The sequence below is a fragment of the Heterodontus francisci genome, chromosome 11, assembly GCF_036365525.1.
Source record: "Heterodontus francisci isolate sHetFra1 chromosome 11, sHetFra1.hap1, whole genome shotgun sequence".
Lineage (NCBI taxonomy): Eukaryota > Metazoa > Chordata > Chondrichthyes > Heterodontiformes > Heterodontidae > Heterodontus > Heterodontus francisci.
The window spans coordinates 109,266,912-109,286,918 of NC_090381.1; the positions used below are offsets into that span (position 1 = coordinate 109,266,912).

At 44.8% G+C, this 20,007-nt stretch overlaps 1 protein-coding gene across 1 annotated transcript in view; it reads right to left on the reverse strand.

The window, feature by feature from the left end:
- prkci (protein kinase C, iota) overlaps window positions 1-19,770 on the reverse strand; it is a 148,725-nt gene extending 128,955 nt beyond the window's left edge. The window contains exon 1 of the mRNA XM_068042740.1: window positions 19,572-19,770. Within this exon, the coding sequence (XP_067898841.1) occupies window positions 19,572-19,687 (116 nt within the window). The 5' untranslated portion in view covers window positions 19,688-19,770. The remainder of the gene's footprint in view (window positions 1-19,571) is intronic.
- Window positions 19,771-20,007: the final 237 nt, after the last annotated feature.

Genomic DNA, 20,007 nt, shown 5'->3' on the forward strand with positions numbered 1-20,007 from the left:
TCAACATCCTTCTTGTCCCTCTCCTCGGTGAATACCGATGCAAAGTACTCGTTTAGAATCTCACCCATTTTCTCTGACTCCACGCATAACTTTCCTCCTTTGTCCTCGAGTGGGCCAATCCTTTCTCTAGTTACCCTCTTGCTCCTTATATATGAATAAAAGGCTTTGGGATTTTCCTTAACCCTGTTTGCTAAAGGTATTTCATGACCCCTTTTAGCCCTCTTAATTCCTCGTTTCAGATTGGTCCTACATTCCCGATATTCTTTCAAAGCTTCGTCTTTCTTCAGCCACCGAGACCTTATGTATGCTTCCTTTTTCCTTTAGCTAGTCTCACAATTTCACCTGTCATCCATGGTTCCCTAATCTTGCCATTTCTATCCCTCATTTTCACAGGAATATGTCTCTCCTGCACGCTAATCAACCTCTCTTTAAAAGCCTCCCACATATCACATGTGGATTGACCTTCAAACCGCTGCTCCCAATCTACATTCCCCAGCTCCTGCCGAATTTTGGTATAGTTGGCCTTCCCCCAATTTAGCACACTTCCTTTAGGACCACTCTCGTTTTTGTCCATGAGTATTTTAAAGCTTACGGAATTGTGATCACTATTCCTAAAGTAGTCCCCTACTGAAACTTCAACCACCTGGCCGGGCTCATTCCCCAACACCAGGTCCAGTATGGCCCCTTCCCGAGTTGGGCTATTTACATACTGCTCTGGAAAACCCTCCTGGATGCTCCTGACAAATTCTGCTCCATCTAGACCTCTAACACTAAGTGAATCCCAGTCAATGTTGGGAAAATTAAAATCTCCAATCACCACCACCCTGTTGCTCCTACATCTTTCCATAATCTGTTTACATATTTGTACCTCTATCTCACGCTCGCTGTTGTGAGGCCTGTAGTACAGCCCCAACATTGTTACCGCACCCTTCCTATTTCGGAGTTCTGCCCATATTGCCTCACTGCTCGAGTCCTCCATAGTGCCCTCCTTCAGCACAGCTGTGATATCCTCTTTGACCAGTAATGCAACTCCTCCACCCCTTTTACCTCCCTCTCTACCCCGCCTGAAGCATCGATATCCTGGGATATTTAGTTGCCAATCATGCCCTTCCCTCAACCAAGTCTCAGTAATAGCAATAACATACTCCCAGGTACTAATCCAAGCCCTAAGTTCATCTGCCTTACCTACTACACTTCTTGCATTAAAACAAATGCACCTCAGACCACCAGTCCCTTTGCGTTTATCATCTGCTCCCTGCCTACTCTTCCCCTTAGTCACGCTGACTTCATTATCTAGTTCCTTACAGGCTTTCGTTACTACCTCCTTACTGTCCACTGACCTCCTCATTTGGTTCCCATCCCCCTGCCACATTAGTTTAAACCCTCCCCAACAGCGTTAGCAAAAGCACTCCCAAGGACACTGGTTCCAGTCCGGCCCAGGTGTAGACCGTCCAATTTGTAATAGTCCCACCTCCCCCAGAGCGGTCCCAATGTCCCAAAAATCTGAACCCCTCCTTCCTGCACCATCTCTCAAGCCACGCATTCATCCTGACTATTCTTTCATTTCTACTCTGACTATCACGTGGCACTGGTAGCAATCCTGAGGTTACTACCTCTGAGGTCCTACTTTTTAAACTTGGCTCCTAACTGGCTAAATTCTGCTTGTAGGACCTCATCCCGTTTTTTACCTATATCATTGGTGCCTATGTGCACAATGACAACTGGCTGTTCACCCTCCCCCTTCAGAATGTTCTGCAGCCGATCTGAGACATCCCTGACCCGTGCACCTGGGAGGCAACATACCATTCGGGAGTCTCGTTTTCGACCACAGAACCGCCTATCTACTCCCCTTACAATCGAATGCCCGATGACTATAGCCCTTCCACTCTTTTTCCCGCCCTTCCGAACAGCAGTGCCATGAACCTGGCAACTGCTGCCTTCCCCTGGTGAGCCATCTCCCTCAACAGTATCCAAAATGGTATACTTGTTTTGGAGGGAGATGACCGCTGCCTTCCTTCTCTTTCTCTGCCTTTTGGTCACCCATTCCCTTTCTCCCTCAGCAATCTTAATCTGCGGTGTGACCAATTCTCTAAACGTGCTATCCACGACCTCCTCAGCATCGCGCATGCTCCAAAGTGAGTGCATCCGCAGCTCCAGAGCCGTCATGCGGTCTAACAAGAGCTGCAGCAGGACACACTTCCTGCACGTGAAGGAGTCAGGGACATCAGCCATGTCCCTGAGCTCCCACATTGAGCAAGAGGAGCATGACACGGGTCTGAGATCTCCTGCCATTTTTAATCTTAAGCTTAACTTAGTTAAATGAAAAAGGAACGAAAAGTTTTTACCAATCACACGATAAAAAAAAAAGAGAAATAGAAAAAGCCTTACCTTATCTACACACCACAGAGTCCTTTTTTTTTTGGTTAGAGGAGGAGGGCGGGTGGGAGACACTACCCGTGTAGTGTCTTGGGTTCAGAAACGGCCCAAATATATAGGGTTTTACTGACCCAGCAGCCCCCTGGTCTCCGCCGAAAACAAAAGGAAATTAAGTTTACTTTGAAACTGACCTTCCCAGCTGATCACTCGCTCGCACTCTCTGCTCCCAAATAAGCTGCTGCAATGAAAGGCAAGTTATTTTAAACGGCCCAAATATATAGGGTTTTACTTACCCAGCAGCCCCCTGGTCTCCGCCGAAAACAAAAGGAAATTTAGTTTACTTTGGAACTGACCTTCCCAGCTGATCACTGGCTCGCACTCTCTGCTCCCGAATAAGCTGCTGCAATGAATAATACTATAAGCTATTGCCAAGATATAGGAACAGTCGAAGACCCACTCAGCTCTAAAAGTCTGATCCACCATTCAATTTGATTTTTTAGTATTCACTCATTATTGCCCATCCCTAGTTGCCCTTCAGAAGGTGGCGGTGAGCTGATTTCTTGAAGCTTGTGGCTTGCTCAGCCATTTCGCAAGGCAGTGAAGAGTCAACCACATTTCTGTGGATTTGGATTCACGTATACTCAGACTGGGCAAGGATAACAGATTTCCTTCGCTAAGGGACATAAGTGAACCAGATGGGTTTTTAGAACAATCTGATAGTTACCTGGTCACCATTACTGATACTAAGGTATGTGAAGCTGTCGACAACCTCCAGAGTAAGGTTGTCGATGTTGATGGAAGGTGGAGTCTCCAGTCCTGGCCCATAACTTTAGTCTTCCTGACACTGATTGTCAGTCCAAACTCCCTGCAGGCCTGGGACAACAAATCTATAAGCTGTTGCAAATAAACTTCAGTATGGGATGCCAGTGCAGCATCATCAACAAACAGTAATTCATGGACAAGGACTTTACGCACTTTGGTCTTCACATGCAGTCTTGCCAAGTTGAACAGCTTGCCGTCAGCTGTGGAATGCAAGTAGACATCCTCATGTGTCGCTGAAAGCGTACAATAACAGCATGGAAAAAAGCATGCCAGAGAGTTGGCGCCAGGACGCAGCCCTGATTTACCCTGCTGATCTTGAAAGCATCTGATGTTGCTCCATTATAATTGATGGAACTGTGCATGTTCTCATGGAAAGAAGAGATAACATCTAGGAGGGCAGCGGCAACATAGAGTGGTCTGTGCTGTTTGTGGCACTTCTTCTGTAACCGTTATAGTGAGAAAATCACGTCAAATGTTGACCTGCCAGCTCTGAAGCCGCACTGAGACTCAGGATAGATGCGTGATGCCAGGGTCTGTCGAAATCAGCACCAAGATTGCCAAGTCTGCAGCTGCCATGTCAAAGTTGAAAAGGTGAGTGTGGACCAACAACAAACAAACCAAAAGTACAAAGCTCTGCATGTACCAGGCATGTGTTCTCAGTACCCTCCTTTACAGTAGAGAAGCATGGACAACATATGCAAGCCATGAAAAGCAGCTGAACAGCTTCTACTTCTTCTGCCTTAGACGAATATAGGGCAACTCCTGAGTGCAGAGTATGGAAGTATGCCAGCATGCAGGGATCCTCAGCATGTTTGCCCTCGAGTCAGCAGCGACTCTGTTGACTGGGTCATGTGAGCAAAATGGATGATGGCTGCATCCCCAAAGACATGCTCTATGGCGAGCTTGCGATTAGCACAAGGCCAACAGGTCGTTCATGTCTGCAATACAAAGATGTCTGCAAGTGAGACCTCAAGTTGATTAGGGTTGGAGTCGCTGCTGACCGAAGTGCCGGAGACAAGCAGTCATGAAGGACAATCAGGGGGTCAGTCAGTCAGGACGTGGAAAAATCAGAAGGCAAAAAAATTGACCAGATGGCAGAGAGAGCCGGGCAAAAGAAAAAACATCAGTTGACTGTGGGCCAAAGTTATTCTTCTGTGCCAGCTGTGGAAGGGATTGTCACTCACAAATTGGCCTCTACAGCCACAGACGATGTTCAACCCAGAAGTGACATGCACCCCAAGCGCAGTTCGTCGTCTCCAGAGATAGCCGGATGCCATCATCACTACTGACACTAGCTTTTTATTCCATATTTATTTAAACAACTGAATTTTAATTTCCCAGCTGCCATGGTAGGATTCAAACTCATATCTCTGGGTCATTAGTCCATGACTTTAGACTATCCATCCAGTAACAGAATCACTATACTCAGCAGGTCTGGCAACATCTGTGGAGAGAGAAGCACAGTTAACGTTTCAGGTCAGTGACCCTTCTTCAGAACTAGCAAATATTAGAAATGTAAAAGGTTATAAGCAAGTAAAGCGGAGGTAGGGCAAGAGATAACAAAGGAAAAGGTGTAAATAGGACAAGGTCACAGAATAGCTGACCAGAAGGTCGTGGAGCAAAGGCAAACAATATGTTAATGGTGTGTTGAAAGACAAAGCATTAGTACAGATAGGGTGTTAACGGACTGAAAATTGAACAGCAGCAAGTACAAACATGAAAAAAAAACAGTGGGTAAGCAAACTGAACAAACTAAGATGAAATAAAATAAACACAGAAAAAAAAAATTAAAAAGGAAAAAGAAAAAAATAACTAAAAATAAAAGTGAAAATGGGGGGCCCCATCATGTTCTGAAATTATTCTGAACTCAATGTTCAGTCCGGCAGGCTGTAGTGTGCCTGATCGGTAAATGAGATGCTGTTCCTCGAGCTTGCGTTGATGTTCACTGGAACACTGCAGCAATCCCAGGACAGAGATGTGAGCATGAGAGCAGGGGGGAGCGTTGAAGTGGCAAGCAACTGGAAGCTCGTGGTCCTGTTTGCGGACTCAGCGGAGGTGTTCCGCAAAGCCGTCACCCAGCCTGCGTTTGGTCTCCCCAATGTAGAGACCACCACATTGTGAGCAGCGAATGCAGTATACCACAGTGAAAGAAGTACAAGTAAATCGCTGCCTCACCTGAAAGGAGTGTTTGGGGCCGGGGATAGTGAGGAGAGAGGAGGTAAATGGGCAGGTATTACACCTCCTGCGATTGCAGGGGAAGGTGCCATAAAGGGGACGAGGTGGTGGGGGTAATGGAGGAGTGGACCAGGGTGTCACTGAGGGAACGATCCCTTCGGAATGCTGACAGGGGAAGGGAGGGGAATATGCGTTTGGTAGTGGCATCACGCTGGAGATGGCAGACATGGCGGAGGATGATCCTTTGGATATGGAGGCTGATGGGGTGGAAAGTGAGGACAAGGGGAACCCTATCACGCTTCTGGGAGGGAGGGGAAGGGGTGAGGGTAGAGGTGCGGGAAATGGACCGGACACGGTTGAGGGCCCTGTCAACTACAGTGGGGGGGAATTCTTAGTTGAGGAAAAAGGAAGACATATCAGAAGCGCTGTCATGGAAGGTAGCATCATCAGAGCAGATGTGTCAGAGACGGAGAAACTGGAAGAATGGAATGGAGTCCTTATAGGAGGCAGGGTGCGAAGAAGTCTAGTCGAGGTAGCTGTGGGAGTCAGTGGACTTATAATGGATATTAGTAGACAGCCTATCACCAGAGATGGAGACAGAGAAGTCGAGGAAGGGAAGGGAAGTGTCGGAGATGGACCATGTAAAGGTGAGAGAAGGGTGGAAATTAGAAGCAAAGTTGATAAAGTTTTCCAATTCGGGGCGGGAGCAGGAAACGGCACCGATACAGTCATCAATGTACCAGAAAAATAGTTGGGGGAGGGGGCCCCGAGTAGGACTGGAACAAGGAATGTTAAACATCCCACAAAAAGACAGGCATAACTAGGACCCATGCAGGTACCCATTGCAACACCTTTTACTTGAAGGAAGTGAGTGGAGTTGAAGGAGAAGTTGTTCAATGTGAATGTGAATTGTTCAATTGTTTGCCTTTGCTCCACGACCTTCTGGTCAGCTATTCTGTGACCTTGTCCTATTTACACCTTCTCCTTTGTTATCTCTTGCCTCACCCCCGCTTTACTTGCTTATAACCATTTACATTTCTAATATTTGCTAGTTCTGAAGAAGGGTCACTGACCTGAAACATTAACTCTGCTTCTCTCTCCACAGATGCTGCCAGACCCGAGAATTGCTAGCATTTCTTGTTTTTATTTCAGATTTCCAGCATCTGCAGTATTTTGCTTTTATTTTAGTCTTTAATTCACTGCCACTTCTCTGCCAGGAATGCCGATCTTGAAAAAGTTCTGCTCTTCTCTCTGACAGGATTTTTGTTTGTCTCTTTTACCTTGTTCACCTTCATTGCTTTCTATTTCCCTCCTGGTGTTTGATAAAGTGCCTATCAAAACTCGTTTTCACAGCCAGTATAAAATAAAAACAAGAAATGCTGGAAATACTCAGCAGGTCTGGCAGCATCTGTGGAGAGAGAAGCAGAGTTAACGTTTCGGGTCAGTGACCCTTCTTCCTCCTTCCTCAGTGACTGTCTCCGGCTCCGACTTATTCCACGTGGATTCCAACTGTAGTTTCACCCATCATGTTTTGAATCCACCCAGGATTACAGCCATCTCCAGGAAATACAATGTTCCTCGGACTGCTATTCTCGCCGCATCCTGAGATCCACACTCAGTGCTATGTGCCACCACATGCACACACTGAACCTCTCTCCCCAGCAGCACCGCCTCACCTTATCTCAGAGCTGTTGTACTCCGCAGTGTCATTTCATCCTTCGTCTCATCCAACGCATGAACAAAAACTTTTTCTCTTCCTTTCAGGTGTCAAGGAACACAAGCTCCAGCAGCTGATGGGGACTAATGCCCCTCCAGATCCTTCTCCCCCTTCACTTCCCTCTGAAACCACCCCTTCTGATCTGACCCCTTGCCATGTATTCACTATACTCTCTGACCTTCCCCTCTCTGACGCTGAACGTTCTGTACCCAGCAAAGGTCTCAGTTTTATCCCCTTACTCCTCCCAACTCAATGAATTTCGCGCTTGGCATGATGTCGAGCTCTTCTTCCGTCGCCTCTGCTTCCGGGCTTACTTCTTTGACCAGGAGTCCTTCCCCTGATCAGTAGACCCATTCATCTGCCTCCAGCATTCTCCCTCTACCTGGACCCCTCCCCCTGGCCTCTTACCCGTTCTTGATCTTTTCATTGAAAACTGTCGGCACGACATTGGTCATCTCAATTTCTCTGCCCCCCTCACTCACTCTAACCTGCCCCCTCTGAACTTGAAGCACTCCGTTCTCTAACCCCGAGGTCTAACCCCGACATGGTCATCAAACCTGCAGACAAGGGTGGTGCTGTTGTTGTCTGGGGTACCGACCTCTACCTTACAGAGGCTCAAGCGAACTCTCAGACACTTCTTCCTACCTCCCTCTGGACCATAACCCCACCACCGAACATCAAGCTACTGTCCACAGGACTGTCACTGACATCATCTCCTCTGGAGATCTTCCCTCTACAGCTTCCAACCTCATAGTCCCACAACCCCAGACAGCCCGCTTCTACCTCCTTCCCAAAATCCACAAACAGGACTGTCCCGGCAGACCCATTGTGTCAGCCTGCACCTGCCCCACTGAACTTATTTCTTCCTATCTAGACTCTATCTTTTTCTCCACTGGTCCAGTCTCTTCCCACCTACATCCGTGACTCTTCTGACGCCCTACGTCATTTTGACAATTTTCAGTTTCCTGGCCCCAACCGCCTCCTCTTCGCTATGGACGTCCAATCTCTCTCCACCTCCACCCCTCACCAGGATGGTTTGAGGGCTCTCCACTTCTTCCTTGAACAGAGGCCCACCCATTCCTCATCCACCACCACCCTCCTCCGCCTGGCTGAACTTGTTCTCACATTGAACAACTTCTCCTTCAACTCCACTCACTTCCTTCAAGTAAAAGGTGTTGCAATAGGTACCCGCATAGGTCCTAGTTATGCCTGTCTTTTCGTGGGATATGTCAAGCATTCCTTGTTCCAGTCCTACTTAGGTTCCCTCCCCAACTATTTTTCCGGTACATTGAAGACAGTATCGGTGCCATTTACTGCTCCCGCCCGAACTGGAAAACTTTATCAACTTCGCTTCTAATTTCCATCCTTCTCTCACCTTTACATGGTCCATCTCCGACACTTACCTTCCCTTCCTCGACTTCTCTGTCTCCATCTACTAAAATCCATTATAAGCCCACTGACTCCCACAGCTACCTCGACTACACTTCTTCACACCCTGCCTCCTGCAAGGACTCCATTCCATTCTCCCAGTTTCTCCATCTCTGGCGCATCTGCTCTGATGATGCTACCTTCCATGACAGCGCATCTGATATGACCTCCTTTTTCCTCAACCGAGGATTTCCCCCTACTGTGGTTGACAGGGCCCTCAACCGTGTCCGGCCCATTTCCCGCACCCCTACCCTCCCCTCTTCCCCTCCCTCCCAAAACCGCAACAGGGTTCCCCTTGTCCTCAATTTCCACCCTATCAGCCTCCATATCCAAAGGATCATTTCCGCCACCTCCAGCGTGATGCCACTACCAAACACATCTTCCCCTCCCTTCCCCTGTCAGCATTCCGAAGGGATCATTCCCTCAGTGACACCCTGGTCCACTCCTCCATTACCCCCGCCACTTCGTCCCCTTTATGGCACCTTCCCCTGCAATCGCAGGAGGTGTAATACCTGCCCATTTACCTCCTCTCTCCTCACTATCCCAGGCCCCAAACACTCCTTTCAGGTGAGGCAGCGATTTACTTGTACTTCTTTCAATCTAGTGTACCGCATTCGCTGCTCACAATGTAGTCTCCTCTACATTGAGGAGACCTAATGCAGACTGGGTGACGGCTTTGCAGAAGCCGATTTACCGATCAGGCACACTACAGCCTGCCCCACCCCCGCTTTACTTGCTTATAACCTTTTACAATTCTAATATTTGCTAGTTCTGAAGAAGGGTCACTGACCTGAAACGTTAACTCTGCTTCTCTCTCCACAGATGCTGCCAGACCTGCTGAGTATTTCCAGCATTTCTTGTTTTTATTTCAGATTTCCAGCATCCGCAGTATTTTGCTTTTATTAACATAATCACTATGCTACTGTTCCTGTTTTGATAGATCATAACTGATCTGTTCCGCAGCTGCAAATACCTACCTTTGCTCCATTTCTCGATACCCTTACCTAACAAAATTCTACCTATCTCAGTCTTGAAAACTTCAACTGTCACCCAGCACTCACAGCCTTTTGGAGGAATGAGTTCCAGATTTCTTCTGCTGTCTGTGTGAAAATACCCTTCCTGATCTCACTAAGTGGCCGAGCTCTAATTCTAAGATTATGGCCCATTGTTCTGCAATCCCCAACTCGAGGAAAACATTTATCGAGATCTACTCTATCAGGTCCCTTTATTATTTTAAACCGCACGACTTGGTCACCTTCAACCTTATAAACTCAAGGGAATAGAAGCCAAGTCATATAACGTCTCCTCATAACAATCTTTTAAGTCTTGGGTAGGCAAGGTATTTGAGGGACATGGAACGAAGGTGGGTAGATGGAGTTAAGAGACAGATAAGCCATGTTCTAATTAAATAGAACAAGACCAATGGCCTACTCCTGTTTCTGGTATCTTTCTATCAATTTCCAAGGTAAATGAAACTTTCCAGAAATTTGGTGCCCAAAACTGAACACAGTACTCTAAATGGGGACTGATCTAGGCGCTCGACAACCGAAGCATCACTTCCTCATATTTGAATTCCAATTTCCTTGAGATAACTTCTGTTTTCTTTTTGTACTTGTGCACTAGCTTTGTGATTTAAGAGCAAGCAGTATTACATATATTTAGGTGCAACCTGAGATAATGAGAGTCTTAGAAAGTGCCATGCAGCACATCAATACTCCATTCAGCACATGGTTCCTTTAAAAATGCACATAATACAAGTTTCAAAGAACAAAGAACAATACAGCACAGGAACAGGCCATTCGGCCCTCCAAGCCTGCACCGATCTTGATGCCTGCCTAAACTAAAACCTTCTGCACGTCCGGGGTCCATATCCCTCTATTCCCATCCTATTCATGTATTTGTCAAGATGCCGCTTAAGCGTCGCTATCGTACCTGCTTTCGCCACCTCCCCCAGCAGCAAGTTCCAGGCACTCACCACCCTCTGTGTAAAGAACTTGCCTCGCACATCCCCTCTAAACATTGCCCCTCGCACCTTAAACCTATGTCCCCTAGTAACTGACTCTTCCACCCTAAGAAAAAGCTTCTGACTATCCACTCTGTCCATGCCGCTCATAACTTTGTAAACCTCTATCATGTCGCCCCTCCACCTCCGTCGTTCCAGTGAAACAATCCGAGTTTATCCAAACTCTCCTCATAGCTATTGCCCTCCAGACCAGGCAACATCCTGGTAAACCTCTTCTGTACCCTCTCCAAAGCCTCCACGTCCTTCTGGTCGTGTGGCGACCAGAATTGCACGCAATATTCTAAGTGTGGCCTAACTAAAGTTCTGTACAGCTGCAGCATGACTTGCCAATTTTTATACTCTATGCCCCGACCGATGAAGGAAAGCATGCCGTATGCCTTCTTGACGACCTTATCCACCTGCGTTGCCACTTTCAGTGACCTGTGGACCTGTACGCCCAGATCTCTCTGCCTCTCAATACTCCTAAGGGTTCTGCCATTTACTATATACCTCCCACCTGCATTAGACTTTCCAAAATGCATTACCTCACATTTGTCCGGATTAAACTCCATCTGCCATTTCTCTGCCCAAGTCTCCAACCGATCTATATCCTGCTGTATCCTCTGACAATCTTCATCACTATCCGCAACTCCACCAACCTTTGTGTCATCCGCAAACTTACTAATCAGACCAGCTACACTATCCTCCAAATCATTTATAATACTACAAACAGCAAAGGTCCCAGCACTGATCCCTGCGGAACACCACTAGTCACATCCCTCCATTCAGAAAAGCACCCTTCCACTGCTACCCTCTGTCTTCTATGACCGAGCCAGTTCTGTATCCATCTTGCCAGCTCCCCTCTGATCCTGTGTGACTTCACCTTTTGTACCAGTCTGCGATGAGGGACCTTGTCAAAGGCTTTACTGAAGTCCATATAGATAATATCCACTACCCTTCCTTCATCAATCATCTTTGTCACTTCCTCAAAAAACTCAATCAAATTAGTAAGACACGACCTCCCCTTCACAAAACAATGCTGCCTCTCGCTAATAAGTTCATTTGTTTCCAAATGGGAGTAAATCCTGTCCCGAAGAATAATCTCTAATAATTTCCCTACCATGGACGTAAGGCTCACTGGCCTATAATTTCCCGGATAATCCTTGCTACCCTTCTTAAACAAAGGAACAACATTGGCTATTCTCCAGTCCTCTGGGACCTCACCTGTAGCCAATGAGGATGCAAATATTTCTGTCAAGGCCCCAGCAATTTCTTCCCTTGCCTGCCTCAGTATTCTGGGGTAGATCCCATCAGGCCCTGGGGACTTATCTACTTTAATGCTTTGCAAGACACCCAACACCACCTCCTTTTTGATAATGAGATGACTGAGACTATCTACACTCCCTTCCCTAGGGTCATGATCCACCAAGTCCTTCTCTTTAGTGAATACTGATGCAAAGTACTCATTTAGTACATCGCCCATTTCCTCTGGCTCCACACATAGATTCCCTTCTCTGTCTTTGAGTGGGTCAACCCTTTCCCTAGTTACCCTCTTGCTCTTTATATACGTATAAAGCCTTGGGATTTTCCTTCATCCTGTTTGCCAATGACTTTTCATGACCCCTTTTAGCCTTCCTGACTCCTTGCTTAAGTTCCTTCCTACTGTCTTTATATTCCTCAAGGGATTCATCTGTTCCTAGCCTTCCAGCCCTCACGAATGCTTCCTTTTTCTTTTTGACTAGGCTCACAATATCCCTCGTTATCCAAGGTTCCTGAAACTTGCCAAACTTATCCTTCTTCCTCACAGGAACGTGCTGGTCCTGGATTCTAATCAACTGACGTTTGAAAGACTCCCACATGTCAGATGTTGGTTTACCCTCAAACAGCCGTCCCCAATCTAAATTCTTCAGTTCCTGCCTAATATTGTTATAATTAGCCTTCCCCCGAGGACTACTCTTATCCTTATCCACAAGTACCTTAAAACTTACAGAATTATGGTCACTGTTCCCGAAATACTCCCCTACTGAAACTTCAACCACCTGGCCGGGCTCATTCCCCAATACCAGGTCCAGTACGGTATATTTCACAATATATACCCCAGAATTTCATTGATTTGTTTAAGAAGTGACCATTAATAAAAATATTCAGAACAAAATACTATCCAGACTCGCAACCCTTTTTCAAAGATATATTTTTATTTACTCAGGCTTTGGTTAATTCGATGAAGTAGCCATGTGTAGACAGTGAGAGTTGCCAACCTATAAAACCATGGGAACATCACAATCAAGTCTGATCCTGTACTCACCTGAAATCCAACATGCACACTTCCAGTCATTGGATAGTGATTCCGAGCAAGAACTCTTACTGATTTTCTCCTCCCTTATAGGAAGAGCGCCAAGATCAACTATGTCACACCTACCATAGCCTAGCCTTTGAACATGCAAGTCAGCAAAGACTAAAGATTAAACCTAGGGTCTTCCTTGTTGGCAGTGTTTTGTGACAACTAGTACAAAATGTGCAATATCCGACTGGACGTTCCTCCCTGAACATAGACACAAAGTGTACATTTTGATAAATAGCTCAGTCTCTATTGGTTTGCAGATGCTGATGTTGATACTCGGCTCATTTAAGTGTACAATATTGGTACCAAAGTGCTTAACAAAGAAAAACACACCTAAGCCAATACGTTTTAATGTTGTGCAATGGTTGTTTTGATGCTCTTAATTTATCACCCAAACTGCTTCTCAGCACCACTGCCAATATTTCATCCTAGTGTTCCACAACTGAAAATACTCTCTCTAGACATAACCTAAGTATGGTCGGACAAGAATTGAGATTTGTACTGATAGCTGCTTTTCCACAGATAAAATGGACATAGTGCAAAAGTTTCCCATGACCAACAAAAGTCTAATGACCACACTGTATGTAGCTGGCTTAAGACCATATAGGTCATGTTAGACCCATTCTATATAGAGCCAAGAAAAACAAAGTATGTTTTCCAACTTTTTCATAAATAAAGGAAATAGATAATAAAAAGTTATGGTCAATAACTCTAGTTTTGTATGAGATTCAGAAGATTTCAGCTTACTTGGAAACAACTTTGCACAGAGGATAAAGTCATTCAATCACAAAATTCAGTGAAATCCAGTGACAGCATTTCAAGGATAGACTTCAGCAAGCAAAAGGCTTTATCATTGATTTTCACTATACAGAATACCCAATTCAAGCACAAAATGATCCCCAAAGATTCGCTGCATACCAAATGCATGGCAGCGTATCTATATTAATTTAGTACTAATTTTCACAGTTCAATTTTACATATAATTGCTATTCAGTTCTACCAATTTTTTAAAACCAAAACTTGTATCAAAGCTTTCTCAAATTGACATATCTTTATTTTTAATTAGCAACAGTCTTGATTCCAGTTCTTGACAAATTGTGTCGCTCATGATTCATCTGCAGATAAAATCCATATTATAACACAGGATAAGAATCTTTACACCAATATCTCCTCCTTTGATAACATGCAACTTTTTAAAGTTTTGTCTCTGCAGCATTACAAGATGTTTTGCTACATTAGTTGCTGTATAAATTCAAATTGTCATATGCATTGTTCATAGATTATAGGGTAATTGAGTCTTTATTTTATTTACGGCACAGAAAGAGGCCATTCGGGACAGAGTCCATGCTAACTCTCCATGGAGCTATGCTGTCAGTCCCACTCCCCAGCTCGATCCCTGCAGCCCTGCAAGTCTACTTCTCTCAAGTGGCCATCCAACTTCATCTTGAAGTCAGTGATTGCCTCCGCTTCCACCACACTTGTGGACAGCAAGTTCCAGGTCATTACCACCCGATGTGTTAAAAAGTGCTTCCTCATATTGCCCCCAGATCTCTTTCGCAAAACCTTCATCTGTGTCCCCTAGTCCTTGTTGGAACACTTTTCCTTGTCTAACTTATTGAAGCTCATCATAATCTTGTACAATTCTATCAAATCTGCCCTCAATATCCTTTGTTCTAAGGAGAACAAACCCAGCTTTTCCAACCTAACCTTTTAACTAAAATCATCCATCCCCGAAACCATTCTGGCAAATCTCCTCTGCACCCTCTCAAGGACCCTCCCATCCTTCCTGAAGTGTAGTGACCAGAACTGGATGCAATACTCCTGTTGGGGCTGTTACAACCTAGGCAGCAGGAGTACATTGTCTCTTCTAGTTCCGCTTTTCCACAGGTCACAACATATATTTAAATGTTTAACCACGTTACCGATATGGTCAATCATATACTCTACTCTTTATTCCCAAATAAAATACACCAACCAGGTTTCTTGAATAAACAAAATTATCTGTTTATTATAAAACAAGACTTATCCAGTAACGAAACAAATTATTAACACAGATTGAAATATGAAAGTTCCCTTTTTACCTTAGCCCCTCACCTACATATGTGCACACACACACACCAGTTAACCGAAAAAGAGATTTTCCTCTTCAGAGCTCTTTTATAAAAAGAAAACTTTGGCCAAATACTTGTTAATTCTTGAAGAAAATGGATGAAATATGTTGTGTTCCAAAATGGCATACAGTCTGGCATCCGAATACACATAGACAGATCACTGGGATCTTTTCTGTAGCAGTTCTTCTCAGGCGGCGTCAAGAATTAATCTGGCAAGCTTTCCAAGAGAAACACGGCATTTCACAGAGTCAAGAAGGAGGCGACAAGCTGGGTGTTTCTCGCTTGGAAGTTTGATCTCCAACTGCTTTCAAACACAGTCAACACCCCAATGGAACCAAAACAATATCTCAGAAGCAAAACCAAACAGCAAGTCAGAACCTCCTGACCTTCATAAATTGTGACATGTCACTTTTCTGTAAACATCTCCCCCCAAATCACTAAGCTTTCTCTTGTGTTTTGAGCTTAAGACTTGTGACTTCCAGTAAAGGTTGTTTTCAAACAAGACTTCAAGTGTCCTTCTGGCAACCTCTTTAAAAAAAAAGTCCAGCATCTATGGAATTGCTTCAGTCCGCCAATGAACCACCTCCACAATTCTAACACACAAATCCTCAAAAAAAAATAGAAGCACCTTCATAACAGGGTCTAACCAGAGCTTTATAAAGGTTTCGCATAACTTCACTGCTTTTGTACTCAATTGACTCTATTTATGAATCCCAAGATTCTATATGCTTTACTAACCACTCTCTCAATATGTCCTGCCACCTTCGAAGATCAACAGTTTTGTTACATTTACTCAATCATATTTTGTTGATAATACTTCTGTTGTTAAACTATGTGTCCGCCAACTCACCATGAGCAACGCTACTGAAGATCTGCTAATAGGTTAAAGCAATGGAGAGGAGGATTGATGAGGGTAGTGCAGTGGATGCCGTCTACATGGATTTTAGGAAGGTATTTGACAAGGTCCCACATGGCAGACTGGTCAGAAAAGTAAAAGCCTATGGGATACAGGGGAATGTAGCAAGTTGGATCCAAAATTGGCTCAGTGACAGGAAACAAAGGGCAATGGTCGATGGATATTTTTGCAAATAGAAGGCAGTTTCCAGTGGTGGTCTATATTAATGATTTGGACTTAAACGTTGGAGACATGATTGGGAAATTTTCTGATGACACAAAAATTGACCGTGAAGAGGATAGCTGTAGACTCCAGAATGATATCAATGGTTTGGTTGAGTGGGCAAGTGGCAAATGGAATTCAATACGGAGAAGTGTGAGGTCATGCGTTTGGGGAGGGCAAACAAAGCAAGGGAACACACAATAAACAGAGGATATTGAGAGGGATAGAAGAAGTGAGATACCTTGGAGTGCACATCCACAGCCCTGAAGGAGGCAGGACAGGTCGATAAAGTGAAGAAAGCATATGGAATACTTTCCTTTAGTGGCTGAGGTACAGAATACAAAAGCAGGGATGTAATGCTGGAACTGTATAAAACACTGGCTAGGTCACTCCTGGACTAATGCACACAGTTCAGGTCACCACATTATAGGAAGGACATAATTGCTGTGGACAGAGTACAGAGGAGATTTACAAGAATGTTGCCAGGGCTTAAAAATTTCAGCTATGAGGAAAGATTGGACAGGCTAGGGTTGTTTTCCTTTGAACAGAAGAGGCTGAGGGGTGACTTAATTGAGGTGTACAAAATTATGAGGGGCCTAGATAGAATAGACAGGAAGGACCTGTTTCTCCTAGCGGAGAGGTCAATTATCAGGGGGCACAGATTTAAAGCGATTAGAAGGATTATAGGGGACATGAGGAAAAACTTTTTCACCCAGAGGGTGGTGGGTGCCTGGAGCAGTGGTGGAAGCAGAAACCCTCAAATCATTTAAAAGGTACCAGCACCTGTAATGCTTTAACCTGCAAGGCTACAGACCAAGTGCTAGAAGGTGGGATTAGATTGGGCAGAAAGTTTTTTCAGCCGGCGCAGAGATGATGAGCTGAATGGGCTCTTTCTGTGGCATAACTTTCCTCTAGTTCTACAGATGTCGACCTAGATCAGCTTTCCCTGACAGTTCACTTTGCCTAAACAAAAGATACAAAATTCCACAAAGATGCTCTTTATGCACCTTAACACTGTAAAGGCATTTAAAAAAAAATCAAATTGACCGTCCTGGTTCAATTATGCAATTTAAGAAATGATCAGTAATCAAGCAATATACCAAGCGACACTCTCTCTCCAAACCTAAAGAAAGATAGATTTGCATTTTGTAACACCTTTCATGTGAGGACATCCCAAAGTGCTTTAAAGCCAATGAAGTACTTCTGAAGCATAGTTACTGCTGTTGTGTAATTGACCTGGCAGTCAATTTGTGCCCAGCAAATTCCCACAAATAACAATGGGATAACTGACCAGATCATCTGTCTTAGCAATGCTGGTTGAGGGATTTTGGTCAGGACGCGAGGGAGAATTCCGCTGCTTTTCTTCGAATGCAAACAAGGCTCAACCCAACCTGATGAGAATATTCACGGCTTAGAAACACTTATATGGAAATGACATGGGCGAACTAATAAAAAGATGTAGAAACATCTAATTTACTGTAAATTCTTTCACAAGAGAATATGCTGCCTATGGCCTTCCAATTATCACAGGCAACCAGTGTTAGCCATAACTCAATAGGCACTCTTGCCTGAGTCTGAAGATTGTGGCTGCAAGTCACACTGCAGGGACCTGAGCACACAATCCAGGTTTAACACTCCCACAACAGCACTAACTGTATTGAGAGAAGTACTGTCTTTCAGATGAAAGGGTAACCAGAGCACCCCACTGTCTATCCTGTCAAGTGGCCATAAAAGATTCCTTGGCCACTATTTCGAACAAGAGAAGAGGGGTTCCCTCAAGAACACAAGAATTAGGAGCAGTAGACCGTATGACCCATCGAGCCTGCTCCGTCATTCAAAACCATCACGGATGATGACCGGATTCAACTCCAATTTCCCACCTGCTCGTCATATCCCATGATTCCCTGAGACACCAAATATCTGTGTATACCAGCCTTAAATGTATTAAACGATGGAATATCCACAACCCTCTGGGGTAGAGAATTCCAAAGATTCACAACCCTTTGAGTGCAGTGATTTCTCATCTCAGTCTTAAATGATCGGCCCCTTATCCTGATACTATGCCCTCGTGTTTTAGAGTCCACGACCAGCGGAAATGATCTCTCAGTTTTCACCCTATCCAGCCCCTTCACAATCTTATATGTTTCAATTAAATCACCTCTCATTCTTCTACCTCCAGTGAATACAGGCCCAATTTACTTAGCTACTCATCATAGAAACACATCCCAGGGAGTAATTTAGTAAACCTTCACTGTACCGCCTCCAATGCAAGTATATCCTTTCTTAAATGTGGAGACCAAATCTGCACACAGTACACCAGATGTGGTCTCACCAAAACCTGTACAACTTAGCAATACTTCCTTATTCCTGTACTCCAATCCTCTTGCAATAAAGGCCAACATGCCATCTGTTTGCCGAATTGCTTGCTGTAACTGCATGCTCACTTTCTGCATTCCTTGTACAAGCACACCCAAGTCTCTTTGAACATTGACACTTAATATGTTCCACACCTTTAAAAAAAAAAATCTGCTTTTCTATTCTTAAGACCAAAGTGAAAAACTTCACACTTCCCAACATTATACTCCATCTGCCATCTTGTTGCCCACTCACTTAACCTGTCCACATCTCTTTGCAGCCTGTGTCCTCCCCACAGCTTACTTTTCCACCTACCTTTGTATCAGTAAACTTAGATACATTACTCTCTTTCTCTTCATTTAAGTCATTAACATAAATTGTAAATAGCTGAGGCCCCAGCTCCGATCCTTGTGGCACTCCACTATCCACTGCCTGCCACCCTGAAAATGCCCCGTTTATGCCCACTCGTTGCTTCCTGTCCGTTAACCAATCATCTATCCATGCTAATACATTACCCCCAACTCCATGAGCCTTTATTTTGCCTATTAACCTTTTGTGTGACACCTTATAAAATGCTTTTTGGAAATCCAGGCATTCTACATCTACTGGTTGCCCATTATCTACCCTACTAGTCACATCCTCAAAAAACTCTTAATAAATTTGTCAAACAGGATTTCTCTTTAGCAAAACCATGCTGACTTGCTCTAACCGTACTGTGCTTTTCTAACTGCATTATTGGGACTCCCCTGGTGTCCTGGTCAATATTTAACCTGCAATCAACATCACTAGAAAGAGATTATCTGGTCATTATCGCATTGCTGTTCGTGGAAGCTTGCTGTGCACAAATTGGCTGCCGGGTTTCCGACATTGTAATAGTGACTACACTTCAAAAAGTACTTCATTGGCTGTACAGTGCTTTGGAACACCCTGTGGTTGGCTAAACGAATAAATGCAAGCTCTTTACAGTAGCCCAAGTTATTTCCTCCCAACCCTTTGATCCTGTTACCCAATAAACCCACCCCACCCTTCTCTGATCTCAGCCCTAGACCCAAAATTCAAGAGCCCCCTGCCCCTCCCCCGAAGACCCCAGGACTGTCCCCACCCCCACCCGCGCCTCTCACTCTTACCCTTTGTAATAGGCTTTCATCCGGACCTGGTGGTGATTCTCCGCCGTGTAGGACATCATGCTGTCCCTGTTTGTGGGCATCTCCCTCTCGGAAGTCCTGAGAGTAGCCGCTCTCATACGGCCGGCCGCTCGGCTAAAATCCCCTCAGACCCAACACTACTTCCCCGACTCTCTCCCTCCACCCGCTCGAGCCTGGCCAACAGACAATCGCTGCGCGCGCAGCGCCAGTCCCGCTCACTCCACCGCCACGTACAGGAGGGAGGGGGAACTGGGACATTACCCAATATTATTGCAAAGGACATTTCACAAAAATATCTCGAAAAGTACTGAAGACGGAATAGTTCTATATTTATGATTTTTATTTGCATCTGTATATTGGATTTTTAAGCAAAAACTGTCTGAAGTTGAATAATATGTTGTTCTGTGCACCCTATATT